Source organism: Micromonas pusilla (genome assembly GCF_000151265.4).
Source record: "Micromonas pusilla CCMP1545 genomic scaffold MICPUCscaffold_7, whole genome shotgun sequence".
Taxonomy (NCBI): Eukaryota; Viridiplantae; Chlorophyta; class Mamiellophyceae; order Mamiellales; family Mamiellaceae; genus Micromonas; species Micromonas pusilla.
In genome coordinates, this window is record NW_003315888.1 from 39,563 (window position 1) to 57,994 (window position 18,432).

General features: G+C 67.4%; 9 protein-coding genes across 9 annotated transcripts; 3 read left to right on the top strand and 6 right to left on the bottom strand.

The window, feature by feature from the left end:
- Positions 1–1,581: 1,581 nt before the first annotated feature.
- MICPUCDRAFT_18269 (uncharacterized protein) lies at positions 1,582–2,908 on the top strand (the record flags this gene model as incomplete). The annotated part of the gene is made up of 2 exons (XM_003059607.1): positions 1,582–1,986; positions 2,099–2,908. Coding segments are annotated over 2 exons (1,215 nt in total), but the record flags the coding sequence as incomplete, so codon positions are not given.
- A 389-nt stretch (positions 2,909–3,297) lies between these two features.
- MICPUCDRAFT_40419 (uncharacterized protein) lies at positions 3,298–4,561 on the bottom strand (the record flags this gene model as incomplete). Its single annotated transcript, XM_003059902.1, has 3 exons — positions 3,298–3,304; positions 3,405–4,174; positions 4,331–4,561. 3 exons carry the CDS (start codon positions 4,559–4,561, stop codon positions 3,298–3,300), a joined length of 1,008 nt encoding a protein of 335 aa, XP_003059948.1.
- A 61-nt stretch (positions 4,562–4,622) lies between these two features.
- On the bottom strand, positions 4,623–5,384 carry MICPUCDRAFT_59172 (uncharacterized protein; the record flags this gene model as incomplete). The annotated part of the gene is made up of 1 exon (XM_003059903.1): positions 4,623–5,384. The coding sequence occupies one exon, from the start codon at positions 5,382–5,384 to the stop codon at positions 4,623–4,625; it is 762 nt and encodes a 253-aa protein (XP_003059949.1).
- Positions 5,385–5,521: 137 nt separating this feature from the next.
- MICPUCDRAFT_40420 (uncharacterized protein) lies at positions 5,522–7,692 on the top strand (the record flags this gene model as incomplete). Its single annotated transcript, XM_003059608.1, has 2 exons — positions 5,522–6,676; positions 6,820–7,692. 2 exons carry the CDS (start codon positions 5,522–5,524, stop codon positions 7,690–7,692), a joined length of 2,028 nt encoding a protein of 675 aa, XP_003059654.1.
- Positions 7,693–7,792: 100 nt separating this feature from the next.
- On the bottom strand, positions 7,793–8,386 carry MICPUCDRAFT_59174 (uncharacterized protein; the record flags this gene model as incomplete). The annotated part of the gene is made up of 1 exon (XM_003059904.1): positions 7,793–8,386. One exon carries the CDS (start codon positions 8,384–8,386, stop codon positions 7,793–7,795), a length of 594 nt encoding a protein of 197 aa, XP_003059950.1.
- Positions 8,387–8,659: 273 nt separating this feature from the next.
- MICPUCDRAFT_6391 (uncharacterized protein) lies at positions 8,660–9,271 on the bottom strand (the record flags this gene model as incomplete). The annotated part of the gene is made up of 1 exon (XM_003059905.1): positions 8,660–9,271. A coding segment is annotated over one exon (612 nt), but the record flags the coding sequence as incomplete, so codon positions are not given.
- A 612-nt stretch (positions 9,272–9,883) lies between these two features.
- Positions 9,884–10,774, top strand: MICPUCDRAFT_27434 (histone ubiquitination protein). The gene is made up of 2 exons (XM_003059609.1): positions 9,884–9,992; positions 10,231–10,774. The coding sequence occupies exons 1-2, from the start codon at positions 9,891–9,893 to the stop codon at positions 10,585–10,587; spliced, it is 459 nt and encodes a 152-aa protein (XP_003059655.1). The 5' UTR covers positions 9,884–9,890; the 3' UTR covers positions 10,588–10,774.
- A 75-nt stretch (positions 10,775–10,849) lies between these two features.
- MICPUCDRAFT_44451 (uncharacterized protein) lies at positions 10,850–11,752 on the bottom strand (the record flags this gene model as incomplete). Its single annotated transcript, XM_003059906.1, has 2 exons — positions 10,850–11,015; positions 11,073–11,752. 2 exons carry the CDS (start codon positions 11,750–11,752, stop codon positions 10,850–10,852), a joined length of 846 nt encoding a protein of 281 aa, XP_003059952.1.
- A 1,060-nt stretch (positions 11,753–12,812) lies between these two features.
- MICPUCDRAFT_47624 (uncharacterized protein) lies at positions 12,813–18,178 on the bottom strand (the record flags this gene model as incomplete). Its single annotated transcript, XM_003059907.1, has 5 exons — positions 12,813–13,211; positions 13,409–13,443; positions 13,550–13,585; positions 16,951–17,532; positions 17,720–18,178. 2 exons carry the CDS (start codon positions 18,176–18,178, stop codon positions 16,951–16,953), a joined length of 1,041 nt encoding a protein of 346 aa, XP_003059953.1. The 3' UTR covers positions 12,813–13,211; positions 13,409–13,443; positions 13,550–13,585.
- Positions 18,179–18,432: the final 254 nt, after the last annotated feature.

Consider the following 18,432-nt stretch of genomic DNA (forward strand, 5'->3'; position numbering starts at 1 on the left):
ACGATGGTCGTCGTGATGATTTTTGCGAGCTCGCTGCGCTGGGCGCTTCAAGTCGTCGTCGACGCGACGGTTCATCAGAGCCCGCCGCCATGGGGAAGAAGGACAGGGGCGCGACGACGACGGACGAGCTCGGGAACACCATCTCGGTGAGGGAGCTCGAGGAGAGGAAGGAGGCCGAGGCGGCGCGCGCGGCGGCGAAGGCGCGGCGGGAGGCGAAAGCGGCCGCCGCGGCGTCCGATGCCATCAAAGCCAATACAAACGCAAACGCCGATGCCGACGCCGGCGACGCGAAGGGATCTGACGACGCCGGCGGATTCGGCATCGTGTCCCTGGACGACCAGCTCCGCGCGCTGATGATCAAGAGCGCGGAGGGCGGGAAGCTCACCGGGAAGGAGAAGAAGCAGCTCGCGAAGGCGGAGAAGGAAGGACGTCTCCCGTCGCTGATGATGAACCCCGAGGACGACGACGCGTCGTCGTCGTCGAAGCGTCCGCCCGTCCTCTCGCTCCCAGAGTCGTGGGCGCGCGCCCTGGACGCGGTGTCCCTCCACGTCCGCGGCGGCGGCGGCGACGACGCCGACCAAACCACCGGCGCGGTCGTGGACGTCACCGGCTTGGACGTGAGCGTCCGCGGCGCGCGTCTGTTCGAAGACGCGGAGCTCAGATTGATGCCCGGACGGAAGGTGCGTTCTATACACTGGTCCCCATACGACCGCGTTGGCGTGGTGAACGCCGATCCTTAAGGACTTTGCCCGGCGCTTCTCTCGGTCCACCCCTCGCTTTCAATCCCCGCCCTCGACGCCTTTCAACTCCATCTGACGCCTTTCAACTCCACCCCGACATCGCTTCGTATGGAACGACCCTAAGTACGCGCTGCTCGGCGCCAACGGCAGCGGGAAGTCCACGCTCGTGCGTCTCATCGCGTCCGGGCGTCTGCGCGCGAACGTCCACGACGTCGCGTGCGTCGCGCAGGAGCTCGAGGCTGGCGAGCGGAGCGCGTTCGTTGCGCTCGTGGCGAGCGATCACGTCGCTGCGCGATTGTTACGCGAAGAGGAAGAGGCGCGTGCTTTCTGTTACACACTGGTCCCCATACGACCGCGTTCGCGTGGTGAACGCCATTCCTTAAGGACCTTTACTTCGTGTTCGCCCGTCTTCTCCCCTCGGTTTCAACGTTCGTTCGTTCGTTCGACCGCGGCGTCTCCTCTTTCGACTGACAAAACGACGCGCGTCCGTCGCGGTATTCGTTATTAACGCGATGACAGCTGTGCGCCGCGATGGAGGCGGCGGAGGTGGGCGACGGCGACGGCGCGTGGGGGGAGGACCGGTGGGCCGACGCCGCGCGCAGGCTCGGCGAGCTGAGCGATCAGCTGGAGCAGAGGGACGCGTACGCCGCGGAGGCGCGAGCGCGACGGATATTGACGGGTTTGGGGTTCGACGAGAAGACGCAGGACGCGCCGTTGTCGACGCTGAGCGGGGGGTGGTGCGTCGGCGTCGGCGTTCGGTTCTCCTTCTTCTTCGGCCGCGTCATCAAACATCTAACGAATCACATCCCTCCACGTCACCACGCCACATGTCGCCTACAGGAGAATGCGCGCCGCGCTCGCGCAGGCGCTGTTCATATCCCCGGGACTCTTGCTCCTGGACGAGCCGACGAACCACCTGGATCTCCCCGCGACGCTGTGGCTGGCGAGTTACCTCTCGTCCCCCGCGTGCGCGAAAACCGCGACGCTCTTGGTCACGCACAGCGCGGACTTCGTCGCGTCGTGCGCGACGGACTTGCTGCACTTGGATCACTTCCAGAAAAAGATCACGAGGCACAAGGGCGACGTGTGGAACTTTCTCAACGGCGCGGACGACCGGTTCAAAGCGCAGAGCAAAGCGTTCGACGCGCAGCAGAAGAAGCTCGCGGAGTTGAAGTCGAAAGGCGGCCTCAGCGCGGAGAAGGCGGCGGCGAAGCTGCTCAAGGATTCGCGCGCGGACGCGCTTCTGGTGCGCGCGCCGCGAGCTTCTCGTCTCGACCGCACGTTATGCATGCCACGTCATCAAATCAAACATCTGACGAATCACATCACTCCACGTCACCACTCCGCGTCGCCCGCAGGAGAAGCCCAACGTCTACGCGGTCAAGTTTTCGTTTCCGTCTTCGGAGGACGACCGGCCGTGCATCGCCGTCCTCGACGCGTCGTACACGATCCCCGGGCGCTCCGAGCCGATGTACAGAGACCTACGGTTCAGCGTGCACGCCAAGAGCCGCGTCGCGCTCGTCGGCCCGAACGGCTGCGGGAAGTCCACGCTACTCGGCTTACTTGCGGGACGATTGAAACCAGACTCGGGCGAGGTCTCCCCGGATCGGTCTCTGACGCTCGGTCGATACGACCAGCACTTCGACGAGCTCCTGCCCGTGGAGACGACGAAGCACGCGACGAAGCACTTGGAGGACGCGTTCGGGATCTCCACGCAGGAGGCGCGGAAGTTATTAGGGCAGAGCGGCCTCGAAGGGAACGCGCACCTGACCCCGGTGAAGAATCTGAGCGGCGGTCAAAAGAGCCGCGTCTTGTTCGCGCAACTCGCGGCGACGCGCGCGAACGTCCTCGTCCTCGACGAGCCCACGAACCACCTCGATTTGGAGTCCGTGGAGGCGCTGATCGAGGGATTAAACGCTTTTAAAGGCGGCGTTTTCGTGTCCACGCACGACGCGCGTCTCGTCGAAGGGTTGGACGAGTGCGAGGTGTGGGTGTGCGGCGAGGGCGAAACCGGTGTTCGCGTTTTGCCGCGACCGAACGGATTCGCGCGGTACCGCGACGCGGTCGAGCGCGAGGTCGAGGAGAAGGTGGAGAGGGCGAGCGCGGAGGCGAAGAAGCGGAAGAGCGGGCTGAAGGACCGAGCGAAGGGGAGGGGCGGCGGGAAGTGACGACGCGGAGCAGGTGGTCGCGGCCCTTAGTCTATTAAAAAAACGCACAGCGATCGTCGGTCAAAATAAAAAATGATCCGTCCGGTCCGACTACTCCGCGACCGTCTCCGTCTTCGCCTTCTTCGCGAACATCCGCGCGATCGCGCTGTCCCCCGGCGCCCCTGCCGGCGCCTGCTTCGCTTTCGACTTGCCGCACTTCCCGTTCTTCTTCCCGACGACGAGGTCGTACACCTTTCTCACGCCCGACGTCAGCCCCGCGTCGGCCATGTCGTCCTCGGCGACCCACTTCCACTCCGGCGTCGCCGACGAAACGTCACCGCTTCGAGCGTTAATATTAACGAAGAACCCGTCGTCGGTCGGAGATAACTCCACGCTCACGAGCTCGACCTTCATCGTCTGCCGCACGTGCGAGAAGACGTGCACGATCTCCCCGAGAGGTTTCGTTTTCGTTTTCGTTTTCGGCGAGGAGGACGACGCCGCGGCCGGGAAGCGCAACGTCTCCGCGAGGAGTCGATCCGCCGCCGCCCGCAACGCGTCCTCGTCCGCGTCGGTATCCTCCATCACGACGCTCGGGAACTCCCACAGCCCGGAGAGCAGGCCGCCTTCCGGGCGTTTCACGAGCAAGAAGAACGCGGCGCTCTTCTTCGACGCGCCGTCCGCGCCAGTCTCCGTGTCTCCTCGCGTTCCGCGGACGACCCTCACGGAGACGGTTTCCTCGCGTTTGTCCGCTTTTTTGTCCTTCTCCGGGAGGTCCGTGACGCGAAACGGTTCCTTACCAGCCGTTATGACGTTCGCCTCCTCCTCCAGCTCCAGCGCCCTCGACGCGCACATCGACGCGACCGGGCACTCCCCGCACTTCGGGTTCCGAGGCGTGCACACCGTCGCGCCCAGCTCCATCATCGCCTGGATACGACGGGCGATTTCATACGAAAAAAAAAGTCCATCGTCGGTCAGTCGAAAGGCGACGCACGCGATCAAGTACAACGTAGTGAACGAACCCGAGCGGTGGGTGAAAAACGAAGCGCGTGAACCCTCGTGTGAACGCGCCTGATTATGATCCCCCGGCCGCTCCGCGCACAGCAACGCGTCCGCGACCGCCTTGCACGCCTTCCCCGCGCTCGTCCCGGGCTTGGTCACGTCGCCGCCGCCTCGAACGCACGCGAGCCTGGACACGACGCGGAGGACGTTCCCGTCCACCGCGGCGATCGGCTCGTCGAACGCGATGGACGCCACCGCGGACGCGGTGTACGGCCCGACGCCCGGAATCTTCAAAGGGACGCGGGGGGGTGGTGTTCATCGGTCAGCGAGACGTCTCACCGGTCGAACGTTGAAAGGCACGCGCGGGTGAAGAGCGACGACGGGAAAAGTCCTCAAGGAACGGCGTGCACCACGCGAACGGGGTCGTATGGGAAGCAGTCTCACCTTTCCGAGCGACGCTGCGTCCGACGGCATCTTCCCGCCGCCGCCGTCCTCCGCCACGACCCACCGCGCGCCGTCGAGCAGGAACCGCGCCCTCCTGTAGTACCCCAGACCTGCCCAGAGCTCGTTGACCTCTTCCTGCGTCGCCTCCGCGAGGTGCGCGGCGGTCGGCCATCGCTCCGTCCAACGCAGCCAGTACGTCGCCACGCGATCGATCTGCGTCTGCTGGGACATGATCTCGCTGAGGTAGGGTCGTTCGATTGGTGGGTGATGTGGCGGGAAGTGATGCGATTGGTTAGTTATTTGATGACGTGGACGTTTCATTGGACGAGAGCGACGGAGAGGAACGCCGGGCGAAGTCCTTAAGGAACGGCGTCCACAACGCGAATGGGGTCGTATGGGGACCTGTGTAAAATAGAAGCAGAACGCGCCTGACCCACACGCCGTACGCGTACTGCTCCGGCGGTACGCCCGCGCTCGCGCCCGTCTCCGCGACGCCGCGCCAGTGCGCGCGCGCGCGTTCGAGCGCGCTCCCCGTGGACGCGAGGGATTCCTCGGACGGGGGATCGGGCGGCGGCGCGTGCGTCGATCGCGCGTTCCGACGCCACGGAAGCACGCGATGATTAGCGTCGTACCACTCCAGGAGGGACGCGCGCGCGCGCGGGGCGCGCTCGCGCGCGGAGGTCAGGCCCGGGTGCTTGGACGCGAGGTCCTCGATGTCGCCTACGGTGGACGGCGGCGGCGGCGGCTTTTTCTCCTTCGCGGCGCCTCCCATCGTCGTCGTCGGGGAGGAGGAGGCGGAGGAAGAAACAACAAGATGATTTCTTGCTCCTCCTCGCGACGCGATCGGTCGAGGACGGACCCCGCTCGCGGCGGCGGCGGACGCTGTTCCTCGCGATGCGGCGGCGGCGGCGGCGGCGGCGGCGGCGCGCGCTCGACCGATCACGGCGACGACGCGGGTCAGACGCGCGGGACGGCCCGTCGGCATCTGAGACGCCGACGCGAGTCGATTTGAACGACACGACAGAACAGAACAGGCCCATAACCACGCGTTCATTCTGTTGCACGCGTCGCGAGCGTTCCGAGGCGCGAGGGGAACTTCCGAAACGCACGGCGTTCATCGTCCGTCCCCCAGTCGCGCGCGCGCGGACGGCATCGCGTCGACGTCGTCGCGCGACGCACGCGCGCGTCATCATGGCGCTCGCGCGGCACAAGGGCGAGATCTTGCACTACGCGGACGAGCTGTCGCATTACCTGCTCGACGAGACGCCGCTCTCTCCGGAGGCTTTCGGATTGGAGCTCGGGAGAGGGAAGCGCACGGAGCAACGACAGAAACGGAGGATCGCCGCGGCCGCGGCGGCCGCCGCCGCCGCGGGGAAGGAGCGCGCGTCGTCATTCGCGCGGCGCGAGCGCGACGCGGAGCTGATGACGAAGACGAAGACGCCCGCCGCGGAGGACGCGACGCAGCGGATGTCGCGACGGCTGCGCGAGGGACGAGCGCAGCATCATCAACATCCCGCGTCGCGCGGCGTCGAGCTCCGAGACCGACGACGACGAGACGGGGAGGAGAACGCGGACGCCGCGGCGGACGCGTCGTCGAAATCGAAGTCGCCGCCGTTCAGGAAGCTCGCCGCGGCGACGAGCGCGCGCGGCGACGGCGAGGGGCGCGAGGCGGACGGCGGCGCGCGCGCGCGTCACACGCTGCGAGATCTCATGACGGTGAACGCGTCTCTCGGCGTGCTCCGGTCGCCGTGGCGAGGCGCGAATCTGTGCGAGGAGCGGGAGAAGGAAGACGGAACGTCGACCGTCGCGGCGGCGGACGACGCGAAGGGCGGCGAAGAGGACGACGCGCCGCCGCCGCCGCCGGCGCCGGTGCCGGATCCGCCGCCGCCGAGCGCGCGCGGATCGGGGATGGTCCCGAAGGCGATGACGTTCGCGCCGTCGCCGCTGCGTCGATCGAGCGGACCTTCTCCGAAGTTTGACGTCAAAGAGGTCGACGACGACGACGACGACGATTCGAAGAAGAAGTCCGAAGAAGACCGACCGGCGTCGCCGCTCGAGTGCGACATCGTGGACATCCTCGCGGACCTCCACAGCGGCGAGACCGAGCGCGCGATCGAGAAGACGCGGAACGCGCCGCCGTCGTTCTTCGACCGAGCCGGCGCCGCGGCGGCGCCGGCGACGGCCGCCGCCGCCGCGGCGTCCTACCGCACCCCCGCGCCGGCGACGACCGGGACGAAGAAGCGCAAAGGCTCGCCCGTGGAAGACGTCGAGATGTTCGAGGAGGAGGAAGACGGAACGTCGACCGTCGCGGACGGCGAGGCGCTCGCGGCGCTCCTGCGCGCGAAGGTGAGACTGCTCCCCGTACGACCCCGTTCGCGTGGTGAACGCCGTTCCTTAAGAACCTTTCCCGTCGTCACTCTTCACCCGCGCTTCCCTTTCAACTTTTGACCGGTGAGACGTTCGACTGACCCACGCGTTCACCCACGAAGCTGCGCGCGCTCGCGGAGGATCACGGCCGCGAGACGCGCGCGCTGAGAGGCGAGCTTCGAGCGGCGCGCGATCGACTGAAAGCTTTGAGCGAGGACGTGGAGGATCTGACCGTGCTCCTGGGCGAGTCGTTGCGCGAGAAGGCGGTGACGCGCTGGAAGTCCGCCGCGCGCGTCGGCGTGGAGCGGAAACGCGCGAAGACGAGCCGAGACGCGTTGCGCGCCGCGGCGTTGCGCGCGAAGGAAGCGGCGGCGGCGGCGGCGGCGGGGGGGGTCGGGGAAGACGGCGAAAAAAAAGGCGGACGCGAAACGTCAACCGTCGCGGACGAGGACGCGGACGCGGACGCCATAGCAGCGCGCTTCTCTCCGGAGGTGTCCGTGCTTCGACGCGCGTCCGAGTCGGAGCGCGAGGCGACGCGACGACGTCTGGAGGCGGACCTCGCGCCGGCGGTTCGCGAGGATTTACGCGCGGTTTTACGCGCGGAACTTTCGAGCAAGGTGAAGGACGAGCTGCGCGACGAGCTGCGCGGCGACGTCGAGCGCGAGATTCGCGGGGGGGGCGCGCGCGGGCTGTTCCTCCGGTCGCCGTACACGCCGAGCGGGCACCTGTCGTCGTTGGCGCTCAGCGCGTCGCGTAGCGGCGGCGCGAAGGGCCGAGGCGGGAGAGGCGGCGGCGGCGGCGGGAAAGGGAAAGGAAAGCGCGCGCCGCTGACGACGTCGAATAACGTCCCCGAGCTCGTCGCCGCGCACGAGCGCGCGGCGATGGAGGGGTCGACGACGTCGCTGTCGCCGCCGAGCGGCGCGAGCGCGGCGGCGGTGGTGGTGCCGCCGCCGAGCGCGAAGGAGAACGGCGGCTGGTTTAGCGGATGGTTTTGAAGCGCGAACGCGCGACCGCGGTTTCGTTTACGTTTGTGATTTATTAAGGACGCGTCGACACCCTAAATCTCGCGACGTATCGATCCACGACATAACAAAACTATGAGGGCATGCAGAACACGCACGCCATGTTCAAGATGTTCAAGATGCAAGATGCGACAAAAAAGAGTTTCGTCCGCGCGAGAAGTCCTTTGCATAGCGTCAATAGCCGCAAATGTTCTGACGATCTTGCGTCAAATCCTTCGTTACTATGCAGCCAACGTTCTAAGTTGTTACTTGCCATTCTTAACCCTTTTATGGCTACACGGCATACACGTACGATTCGTTTTGCGCGACGCCGCCAAACTTCTGTCGATCTTGCAGGAAGTCTTTCACGAAATCTTGCGAGATGCCGCGCCTTCGAAACCTTCACCCCCCTCGCCGCGGAAGCTTTCGCGATGTCCGGCGTCGACTTCGCGGCGTCGCGCAGAGCTTCGCGCAGGACTGGCGCGGACGCGAAGCTTCGCGCGAGACGCGGCGCGCACGCCGCCGCGCGCGCCGGCGCCGTCGGGAAAAGATGCATCTCGGAGAAGACGAACCGTCTCGACGGAGACGACGGCATCGGACGACGCGCGACTGCCGCGCATCGCGCGACGGCCGTCCGCGCGGCGACGCGCGACGGCGACGCGAGCGCGCGAACGAGCGACACCATCATCGCTCGCGCGCGGTGGGTTCTCGCGGACGCGTGGTGAGCGCGGCGCGAAGTGGCCTGCGTCGCGCGTCTTGTCTTGTCGAACCAAAACGCGCGCCGCAAGCGCGACTCGGAGTGTTTCACGAAATAATTTTACCTATGACTCGCGCGCCGGACGCGTCGTCACCCTCCCCCGCCGCGGTTCCCGAAGTCATCCCCACCCCGCGCGGCGTCCCCGTCCCCGTCCCCGCCCCCTCCCCCGCCCAGCAGCGGCGACGACGACGTGAAGAGAACGGTCGCGGCGAACAGCGCGGCGTTCTGTATTAACGGCGTCAAGTCTTCCGGCTGCCTGACGTAGAGGGGATAAAACCCAAACGCGAACACCCACGGCACCCATATCGCGATGAACACCCCGGTCCACGGCGACGGCTCCGCGGCGCTCTTCCCCGCGGCCGTCGCCGCGCCGAAGAGGAACCCGCCGGTGATCACCGCGACGAGGGAAAACTCGCGCTGCTGCGGGGATAACCCGGGGACGAACGCGCACCCGCCCCTCGCGAGGCACCCTCGCAGCGCTTCCGTCGCGTCGACGACCGCGGTCTCTAGCCCTTCCTCGTCGACGTAGTACTTGTTCCCGTACCTCCCTCGCATCTCTTGGAACACGTTCTTCGGTATGACCTCCTTCAAGCTCGAGGTGTCGTAGTAAAACTCCAGGACGTTGCCTTTGAACTCGTCCGCGGTCATGATCACCGTCTTTCGATCCGCTCTCGTCGTCCTGTACAGGTCGTTGATCGCGCCCTCGTACCCGGTCACGACTCGGACTTTCCACCCCGTGCTGCTCTCGAGCTCGGTCAGCTCCGCGGTCAACGCGCTCGCGCGCTCGGGGGTGAAGACGCCCGCGTAGTCGAACAGCGCGTCGTTCACGACGCGCGCCTTGGATCGTCTCTTCGCGCTCGACGGCGTCTTGTTATTTTTGTCGTCGTCCTCGACGTTCTCGATCCCGATGGGGGGCGCGTCCGCGTTCGAAGACGCGGCGTCGTCCGGCGCCGCGGCGACGACGATCTCCGCGGCGATCTCTGCGCTCGCGCCGCGCGTGGACGCGATGCCGTCTTCGTCCGCGGCGAGCGCGGGGGACGCGGCGACGAGCGCTGCCGCGGCGAAGACGGCCGCGACGCGATGTTGATGATGAGCTGTCGACGACGACGCGTCGTCGCTTCGCTCGGACGCCGCCGCCGCCGCCGACGCCGACGCCGCGCCGCGCCTCGTCGCGGACGCGGTCGCCGCGCGACCTCGGCGACGCGCCGCGGAGGGCGTCGCGAGCGGCGGACGCGTCGCGGCGAGCATGGCGAGTGACGACCCGCCGCGGACGGACGAACGGATGGCGGGAGTCACTGCCAGCTGTGCACTGCCGATCGCAGCGCGCGGCGCGCGCGCGCGCTCGCCTCGAGAAGGTCAACCTCCGCGCGGGTGCCATCATTGTTCCTCCGCGCCGCGTCAGAGGACGACCCCCCCCCCCCACGCACGCGCGGTCATGTCGACGCCCGCGCGGAAGCGCCTCATGCGGGACTTCAAGCGGCTGCAGAAAGACCCGCCCGCGGGGATTTCCGGCACGCCCACGGAGAGCAACATCATGGTGCGTCGCGCGCGAGGACGCGGACGCGGACGCGAAGAATCCTTCCGCGTCTTCGTCGACGCGATTTATTATTTCTCAGCGACGAACCCTCCCCCGCGTCGCCCCGGATCTCGCGCCCGCGCCGCCCGGACCCGCCATCCCGCCCGCGCCATCCCACCCCCGCGCCGCCCGTCGCCGTCCTCACCCCCCGCGCGATCCCCCACCCCCAACACCCCCCGTCACCGCGACCCCACATCAGGCGTGGCAGGCGGTGATTTTCGGCCCCGAGGACACGCCGTGGGAGGGCGGCACGTTCAAGCTCTCGCTCGCCTTCTCCGAGGACTACCCGAACAAAGCCCCGGTGGTGAAGTTCGAGAGCAAGATGTTCCACCCGAACATATACAACGACGGCGCGATATGCCTGGACATCCTGCAGAACCAGTGGAGCCCGATCTACGACGTCGCGGCGATTCTCACGAGCGTGCAGTCGTTGCTGTGCGACCCCAACCCGAACTCGCCCGCTAACTCGGAGGCGGCGAGGCTGTACAGCGAGTGCAAGCGGGAGTACAACAAGAAGGTGCAGGAGGTCGTGGAGCGGTCGTGGACGGAGGCGTGACGAAGAAAGTTGTGGGGGGTGGAGTAAGAGGGTGGGCTAGTAGCGATTTATAGCCGAGAACAGAACGACGAAGGGGCGGGCGAGGAGAAGGAAGGGAAGATGAAGACAGACGTGGACGCTCGCGAGAGGCGGACTGATGCGTGAGAGACGTTTTAACGTGAACGGACTCGCACGATTCGATTCGATTCTCGACCGCGTCGTTCGAAAAAAAAGTAAAAGTACGGCGCGCAACGATCGATCACAATCCTCCGCTACTCCCTACTCACTGCGGCGGCGGCGGCGGCGGCGGCGGCGCGAACGCCCCCGGTGGCGGCGCGACGCCCACCGGCAACCGCCCCGGCGGCGGCGGCGGCGGCGCGAACGACCCCATCGACCCCAAGATCACCCCGCCCGTCTCCCCGTACCGCGCGTCGTTGCCCATGTTCGTGCTCGGCAGCGCGTACCCGCCAGTACCCCCAGCCTGCCCTTCGCCGGGAAGCGCGTACCCGCCCGTGCCGCCTCCGGCGCCTCCCCCGCCGCCCGGGGCTTTAAAATGCAGCTGCACCGTGTACACCTTCTTATCCGGCTCCCAGTGCGCGAAGAAGCGATCCGCCGTTTTGTCCACCTCCACGTTCGGCACCTTGAACGCGATCGTCTCGTACGGCTCCGCGGCGAACATCACGTACTGATACTTCTTATCCCACGCCTCGACTTTCTGCTCGTACGCGCTCATGAACCGATGCCGCGGCGTCGCCCCCGTTTCGATCTCCGGGAAGTCGATCTGAAAGAGCAGCGACCGGCGACGATGGACGTGATCGTACTGCTTCGTCACGCGGTACCCCGGCCGTCCGATCTTCACCGTCTTCCTCGGCGCCGGGCGCGTCTTCCCTTTCAGGGTTGGGAGGTTCGGGTTCTCCGCCGCCTCCCTCGCGGCGCGCTTCGCGAGGTTCTGTTGGTGTCGCTTCCCTTGCGTGTGCGCGAGGTAATTGCCCTCGTTGCCGTGGATCGTCAGGCACAGCTTGCACTCGTACGATCCGAGGTGGTTCCGCATGAAGTACGGATCTTTCGCGAGGTCGATCGTCTCGAGCGCGAGGCGTCGGAGGCGTTCGCGGCGGTCGATCGCCGCGTGCTGCTCGGACGCGACGCCGGCGCTGCCGACCTTGCTGCCGTGCTCGCGCGCGTCCATGAAACTCTGCGGTGGTTCGACGACGAACGAATGGAACGATGACGGCGTTGGATCGGGGTGGTCAGGTCGCGCGCGGAGGAGGAGGGTTCGGAGGCGCGCGAAGGCGGGGATCGCGGAAGGAAGACGGGAGGGGACGCGCCATCTTCGCGGAGGTCTCTTTGGTCTCCCGCGGTGCGCGTGCCCGGCGCCGGGGCGAATGATTGGGGCAGCGCGGGGATGCTCAGAGAATCGAGCGCGAGCGCGACCAGCCGCCGCTCGTATGAGTTTCAAACCACTCCCCGATCGAGCCAGCCGGTCAAATTGACCCGCACTTCTCTCAACTGACCGTTCGCCGCTGCGATGAACCGAACCCGCGCGCTTTTCCGCTGCCGCAGAGGGATAGGGTTTCGTCGCGCGCGCGCGCCGCGTTCGAACGCGCGCCGCGCACGACCCCTCGCCCGACACGATGCACGCGTGTGCCCTCTCCTCCGGGACGGTTGTCACCTCGAACGCGCGCGCGCGCGTCGGCGCGCCGCGCGTCAGGAGCGCGCGCGTCGTCGCGCGCTGCGCGACGACGACGACGACGCCATCGAGGTCGCATTCGAAGGCGTCGTCGTCGTCGTTCGCGTCCTCCTTCCATCGCGTAGGCGGCGCGAGCGGCCTGACCCTCGGCGGCGGCGCCGCCGAGCGCGGATCGTCGCTCGCGATGCGCGCGAAGAAGAAGAAGAGCAAGAAGAAGAAAGAGCCGGAGCCGGAGCCGGAGCCCGAGCCGGAGGACGACGACGCCGACGCCGACGCGGACGCGTTCCTCGACGGCGCCGACGCCGCGAACGGCGAGGACGGCGCGGACGGCCTCGGCGACGCGTCCGAGCTCCTCCCGGGCGCGTCGCGCGGCGCGTCGATCGCCGACGACGAGGACGACGAGGCGTACGAGTACGAGGAGGAAGAGGAGACGACGAGCGCGTTCGGCGTCGCGATCGGCAAGGTGACCGACGCGGCGAGAAATCCAACCGTGCGCAACGTCGGGTTCCTCGGTCTCGCGATTCTCGCGGGATCGTTCGCGTTGTCGTGCTACAACGTCTACATGCGGTACAACAGCACGCGGTCGAAGCGGAAGCGGCAGGTGAACAAGAACGTCGTCGTCGTCGAGCGTCTCCGCGACTTCTTCCCGGAGAACCGCGACTCGCTGACGCGGGGGCACATCCGCGGGCTGCAAGGAAAGACGGGATTCGCGCCGCCGGAGATTTTCAGAAAGTACCTCCGGTATAAGCTCAACGAGGAGCCGTTCACGACGGATTTCATCGCGGACGCGCTCGCGCTCAAGGCGGCGTGCGACCTCGACGCGGAGATAATGAAGTCCGTGCTGCTCGAGACCGGGGAGCGGATGGTGAAGAAGTACGGCATCATCATGCGCGACGTCAGCGACATGTCCGGCGCGGGCGTCGAGCGAAAAGTCGACGGCTGCGCCATGTTCGCGAAGGCGCGTCCTGTCATCACACTGATCCCCATACGACCCCGTTGGCGTGGTGCACGCCAATCCTTGAGGACTTTGCCCGGCGCATCTCTCCGCACACCCCTCGGTTTCGACGCGCGACCTCACGACGCCTTTCAACTCCGACTGACTGACGCCTTCAAACTCCACCCCGACGATAACGCTTCGCGCGGAACGGCCCTCAGGTGATGTACCTCGCGGATCTGCCGGAGTTCATCCCCGCGGAGCAGGGCGCGTTCGTGCAGCAGCGGTTGAAGGAGATTTTCGGCGCCACGGACGAGGACTACGCGCAGTTGCGGTTGAGCGGCGTGGGGAGCGGGAAGGACGACGTCAGCGTGTTGGAGGCGATGATCACGGAGAAGGGGGGCGCGACCGCGAAGGAGGGGGGCGCCGAGTCTGGGGCTGACGTGGCGGCTCCGGATTCGATGACGATGACGATGCCGCCGCCGCAGTCGGACGACGTCCCGCCGGTCGTGGACGGGGGGGAGGCGCCGCCCGCGGCGTGATGCGAGTGCACGTGGAGAGAGATAGAGAGTGGAGCGCGTTGTCACGAGGAGACGTCTGGCCGCCGCTGTTTTTTTTTCCCCTCGTCTCGCGCCGGCGCCGCTTCCTCGGACGCGCCGAAAGGCGCGCGCGGCGACGGCACGTCCCACGTGTAGGGTACGCCGCCTCTTCTTTCTTCCGCGAAAATATCTTCGAGCAAAGCGACGACGCGCGCGCGCACGCTCGCGATGACGACGCCCGCCGCGACCCTCCGAGGTCGCTTCGCTCTTCTCCTCTTCCTCTTCGTCGCGTTTCTCGCGACGACGTTCGAGTTCGCGCTGAAGGCGCGCGACGTCGTCGTCGCGTCGTCGCTCCACGACGTCGCCGCCGCCCGCGCGCGCGCGCACCCCACCGCGCGGATTCTCCTCCAGGACGACCGCGGACTCGCGGACAACGGCGGCGGCGACGGCGACGGATACGCCGACGCCTTCGCCGTCGCCGACGCGAACGACGGCGACGACGGCGACGACGCGCCCTCGCCGGTGTCCTACGACGTCCCCGCCTCCGTCGAGCACGTCGCGACGCCGGAGCACCAGACGAGGCAGGCGATCGACGCGCAGAACGCGGCGGTGGACGCGCAGAGGGAGGCGCAGGCGGCGCAGGACCGCGCGATGAACGCGACGCAAGAGGCGATCGCCGCGACCGCGGAGGCCATAGCCGCCGCCGCGGAGGCTGCCGCCGCGGAGGAAGAAGCGCGGATCGCGGCCGCGCGCGCGGCGAGCGAGGGGGGGAAGCGAAGGAGGCGGGGGTTGAAGCAGTTCGACGGCGACGCCGTCGCGCCGATACGACCGACGACGACGCCGACGAAGGAAGAAGAAGAAGCTTCGGAAGAAGTCGTAGTAAACGTTTCTGCGCCGACGCCGGCGCCGGCGGCGGCGCCGGCGGCCGCGGAGCCCCCGAGCGTCGCGCCCGTGCGCCCTTCGGACACCGCGCCCGAGGAAGCCGTCGACGCGAAGGAGTCTCTCGTCGACTTGGACGCGCCCGCGCCCGCGCCCGCGCCGGCGCCCGCGCCGGCGACGCCCGAGCGACAAGACCTCCGAGCCGACGACGAAAACGAAGCGGATGAGGCGCGTTCTATACACTGGTCCCCATACGACCGCGTTGGCGAGGTGGACGCCGATCCTTAAGGACTTTGCCCGTCGCATCTCTCCGCCCACCCCTCCCTTTCAATACCCGCCCTCGGCGCCTTTCAACTCCAACTGACGCCTTTCAACTCCACCCCGACGTTCGCTTGTATAGAACGGCCCTGAAAACCAAAACCAAAACCAAACCGCCGCCGCCGCCGCCGCCGCCGCCGCCGCCGCGTCGAAGGACCCTCGCTGCGCGTGCTTGACGCGCGGCATCACCGACGACGGCGTGGACATCACCGCCGCCGCGCACGGCTGCGCGATGCAGCTCCACCCGGTCGACCTCGGGTTCTACTGCTACGTGGCGGACGCGGATTGGTGCGTCGAGCGCGGCGCCGCGGAAGTCTCCGAGTCGTTCCCCGGCGCGGCGTGGCGACCCTGCGCGCCGCTCTCGGAAGCCCTCGCGATCGGTAACGCCTCCTCGCCGACGGTTACGCTCGCGACCGCGATCGAGCGAACCCCCGGCCTCGAGACGTTCGCGCTCGCGGCGAATAAGACGCGGCTGTGGCAGTCGTTGGGCGTGGGAAGGAACGTCGACGCGAACCCTCAGGCGCGTTCTATACACTGGTCCCCATACGACCCCGTCGGCGTGGTGAACGCCGATCCTTAAGGACTTTTGCCGGCGTGTCTCTCCGCCCAGCCCTCGCTTTCAATACCCGCCCTCGGCGCCTTTCAACGCCAACTGACGCCTTTCAACTCCACCCCGACATTCGCTTTGTATGGAACGGCCCTCAGGCGGAGAGAGGACGGCGGCTCGTGATCGTCGCGCCGACGAACGCGGCGTTCGAGCGGCTCGCGGCGCGCGTCCGCGAGTCGCGACTTCGGAACGCGGATTTCGGCGGCGGCGCGGATCTGTTTACCCTCGCGGATCTGTTGAACAGCGCCGATCTCGTGGACGCGATGGAGTCGCACGTCGCGATAGGGTCCTTCCGCGAGGCCGCGGCGCCGGCGGCGGCGGCGGCGGGGTCTGCATCGGACGAAATCTCGGTTCTCGCGGCGCTCGTCTCCGCCCCTCTCCCGACGCTGTCCCCCCCCAACGCGATATTCCCCGACGTCATCCTCAGCGCATCGCACGCGCTCCTCGATGCCCGCGACGTCCGCCGCGAGGGACATAACTGGGATATAACTGACGCGTTCGATGCGTTAGGGGAGGGCGCAGAAGACGCGTGGCGAGACCTAACGCGCGGGCGTCGCTTCGGGCATCACGCGGAAAAACGCCGCGCGCGGGAGGAGGTGAGACGCCCTCGCTCTCCGCCCACCCCTCGCTTTCAACGCTCGACCCCACCCACGACGCCTTTCCTTTCAAATCCACCCGACCCGACCGATCATCGCTTCGATCGTCGCTTTCAGGAGATGGAAAGACGAACGGCGCCCCCGCATTCGGTCATCCCCGGCGGGTATAAAGGCGCGGCGACCGACCGCGGCGGCGACGGCGCGGAGGACGACGACGACGACGCGCGCAACGATCTGCGCGTGTTCGTGACGCGCGCGAGGTCGGAAGGCGCGGAGATGACCACGACGGATTCGGGGGATTCGGAGACGACGCAAAGAGAGAGCGACGCCGCCGCCGCCGGCGGCGGGAAAAATCCAAATCCTCCCGCGTCGACGTCGACGTCGCTCGGCGACGGGCTCGTGATTCGCGCGGCGATCGAGGACGCCACCGCGGGGGACGCGTCCAACCCGGACTACGCGCTCACCGCGAGGGTGCTTGACGTCGTGCACGCTGACGCGGGGACCGTCCTCGTCGTCGACGAAGTGCTGAGCTCGCCGGTGGCGTGACGAGAGAGGAGGAAGAGAGAGGACGACGACTGGATCTGATCTCGGTAAAGAGAAGCGACGTACGGGAAGAGAAGAGAGAGAAGAGAAGAGAAGGAACGAACGCGTGCAACGCGCGACGCTGCGATACGTATGTTGCTGTACGATGTACAACGCTGCGATAGACCTACGCTACGCTACGAATACGACATCCATCACGTCATCGCGCCGTCATCCCTAAACCGCGCGCGACGCGACGCGACACGACGCGTCGAGTCCGAGTCCGAGTCGCGGCTGGCTCATCAGAACCAAAAGTTGAGGCTGAACGACGGCGTCCTCGCGACGACGCGGTGCCACCATCCCTTCGGAATGAACAGCGAATCGTCCGGGCCGAGCTCCACGTCCATGATCTCCTCCTCCGGTATCTCGCCAAACTTCGGGTACCTCGAGAGCAGCTCGGGGCTGTTCGCGTCGTCGGGGTCGATAGGCGAGAACGCGTTCACCGCGCCGTTCCCGCCGCGCCGTTCCGGGTACAGATGCGCCTCGCCGACGTCCGGCGAGTACAGCCGCACCGATTTAATTCCCGCGACTTGCGTGAGAATATTATCCGCGGCGTCCGTGTGGAGATGGGTGATCGTCCCCGCGGTCCCTATCCACGCGTTGGCCGCCGCGAGCCTCCCGACGCAGTACTCTGGGACCGCGAAGTGGCGCTGAAGCTCCGGGCGCTGATGCAATAGGCTGTGTTGCGACACGTACGCCACGTCGTCGCGCGGCGTCGTCGCGTCAGCGAAGTGGTCGTTCAGGAACGTCGCCAGTCGCGTCAGCTCGATTCGGGGTACCGCGCGCTTTCCGTCCGCGCTCGCGACGCCGATCTCCACTGGCACCTGAGGGTCGAGGGTCCATACGAGCGAATGTCGGGGTGGAGTTCATAGGCGTCAGTCGGAGTTGAAAGGCGTCGAGGGCGGGGATTGAAAGCGAGGGCTGGGCGGAGAGATGCGCCGGCAAAAGTCCTTAAGTATCGGCGTTCACCACGCCATTGGGGTCGTATGGGGACCAGTGTATAGAACGCACCAGCGCGTCGCCGTGGTGCGATCGCAGCCACTCCAAGTCCGGAAACGTCTCCGCCGCGCTCCACTTCTGATGTCGCATCAATCCGCGAATCACGCACGGCGATCGACGCGGCGACAGGTGCGCGTTGACGAACGCGGGCGCGCGGAACGACGACGCGTCGTACGTCGGCACACCGTTTGCGCCGGGGCGCCCACTCGGCGTGGGCACCCCGGTGGGCACTCCAGCAGTCGGGAGTCGCGCCAGAGGCGGCGGCGGTCGGCCCGAGCCCGTCGGCGATGTCAAATCGCTCGTCGTCGTCGCCGCGTCGAACGCGTCCGACGCGGCGACGTACGCGTCGCCGACCCATCGCACGTCGCCGATCGCGCCCGACTCGCACCCGTGCGTCGTCGCGAGCTCCGCCAGCGCCGTCGCGCGCTCCACCGCGATGCGCGCCTTGCGCTCGTCGCGCGGCGAGTCCATCGCGTCGTCGAGCGCTTTCGCCGCCGCGACGCCGCGCGCGAGGAGCAGCGCGCCGTGCAGCGCGGCCGCGGACGGCGACTGCGCGTCGGACGACGACGCCTCGTCCGCATCCCCTAGCGCTTCGACGACCGCGGAGACGACGGCGTCGCGATTCGCCGCCGCCTCGCGCGGGTCTCGGTCCTCGCGATCGAACACGTCGGCCAGCGCGACGGACGCGAGCTGTCGCGCGACGTCGACGTGCCCCGCCGCGCGGA

Bases quoted from the DNA above. Each gene is read 5' to 3' on its own strand.
- MICPUCDRAFT_27434 (XM_003059609.1), top strand. From the start codon at position 9,891: ATGTCGACGCCCGCGCGGAAGCGCCTCATGCGGGACTTCAAGCGGCTG. The intron at 9,993-10,230 runs GTGCGTCGCGCG...ACCCCACATCAG, and splicing joins CCACGGAGAGCAACATCATG to GCGTGGCAGGCGGTGATTTT.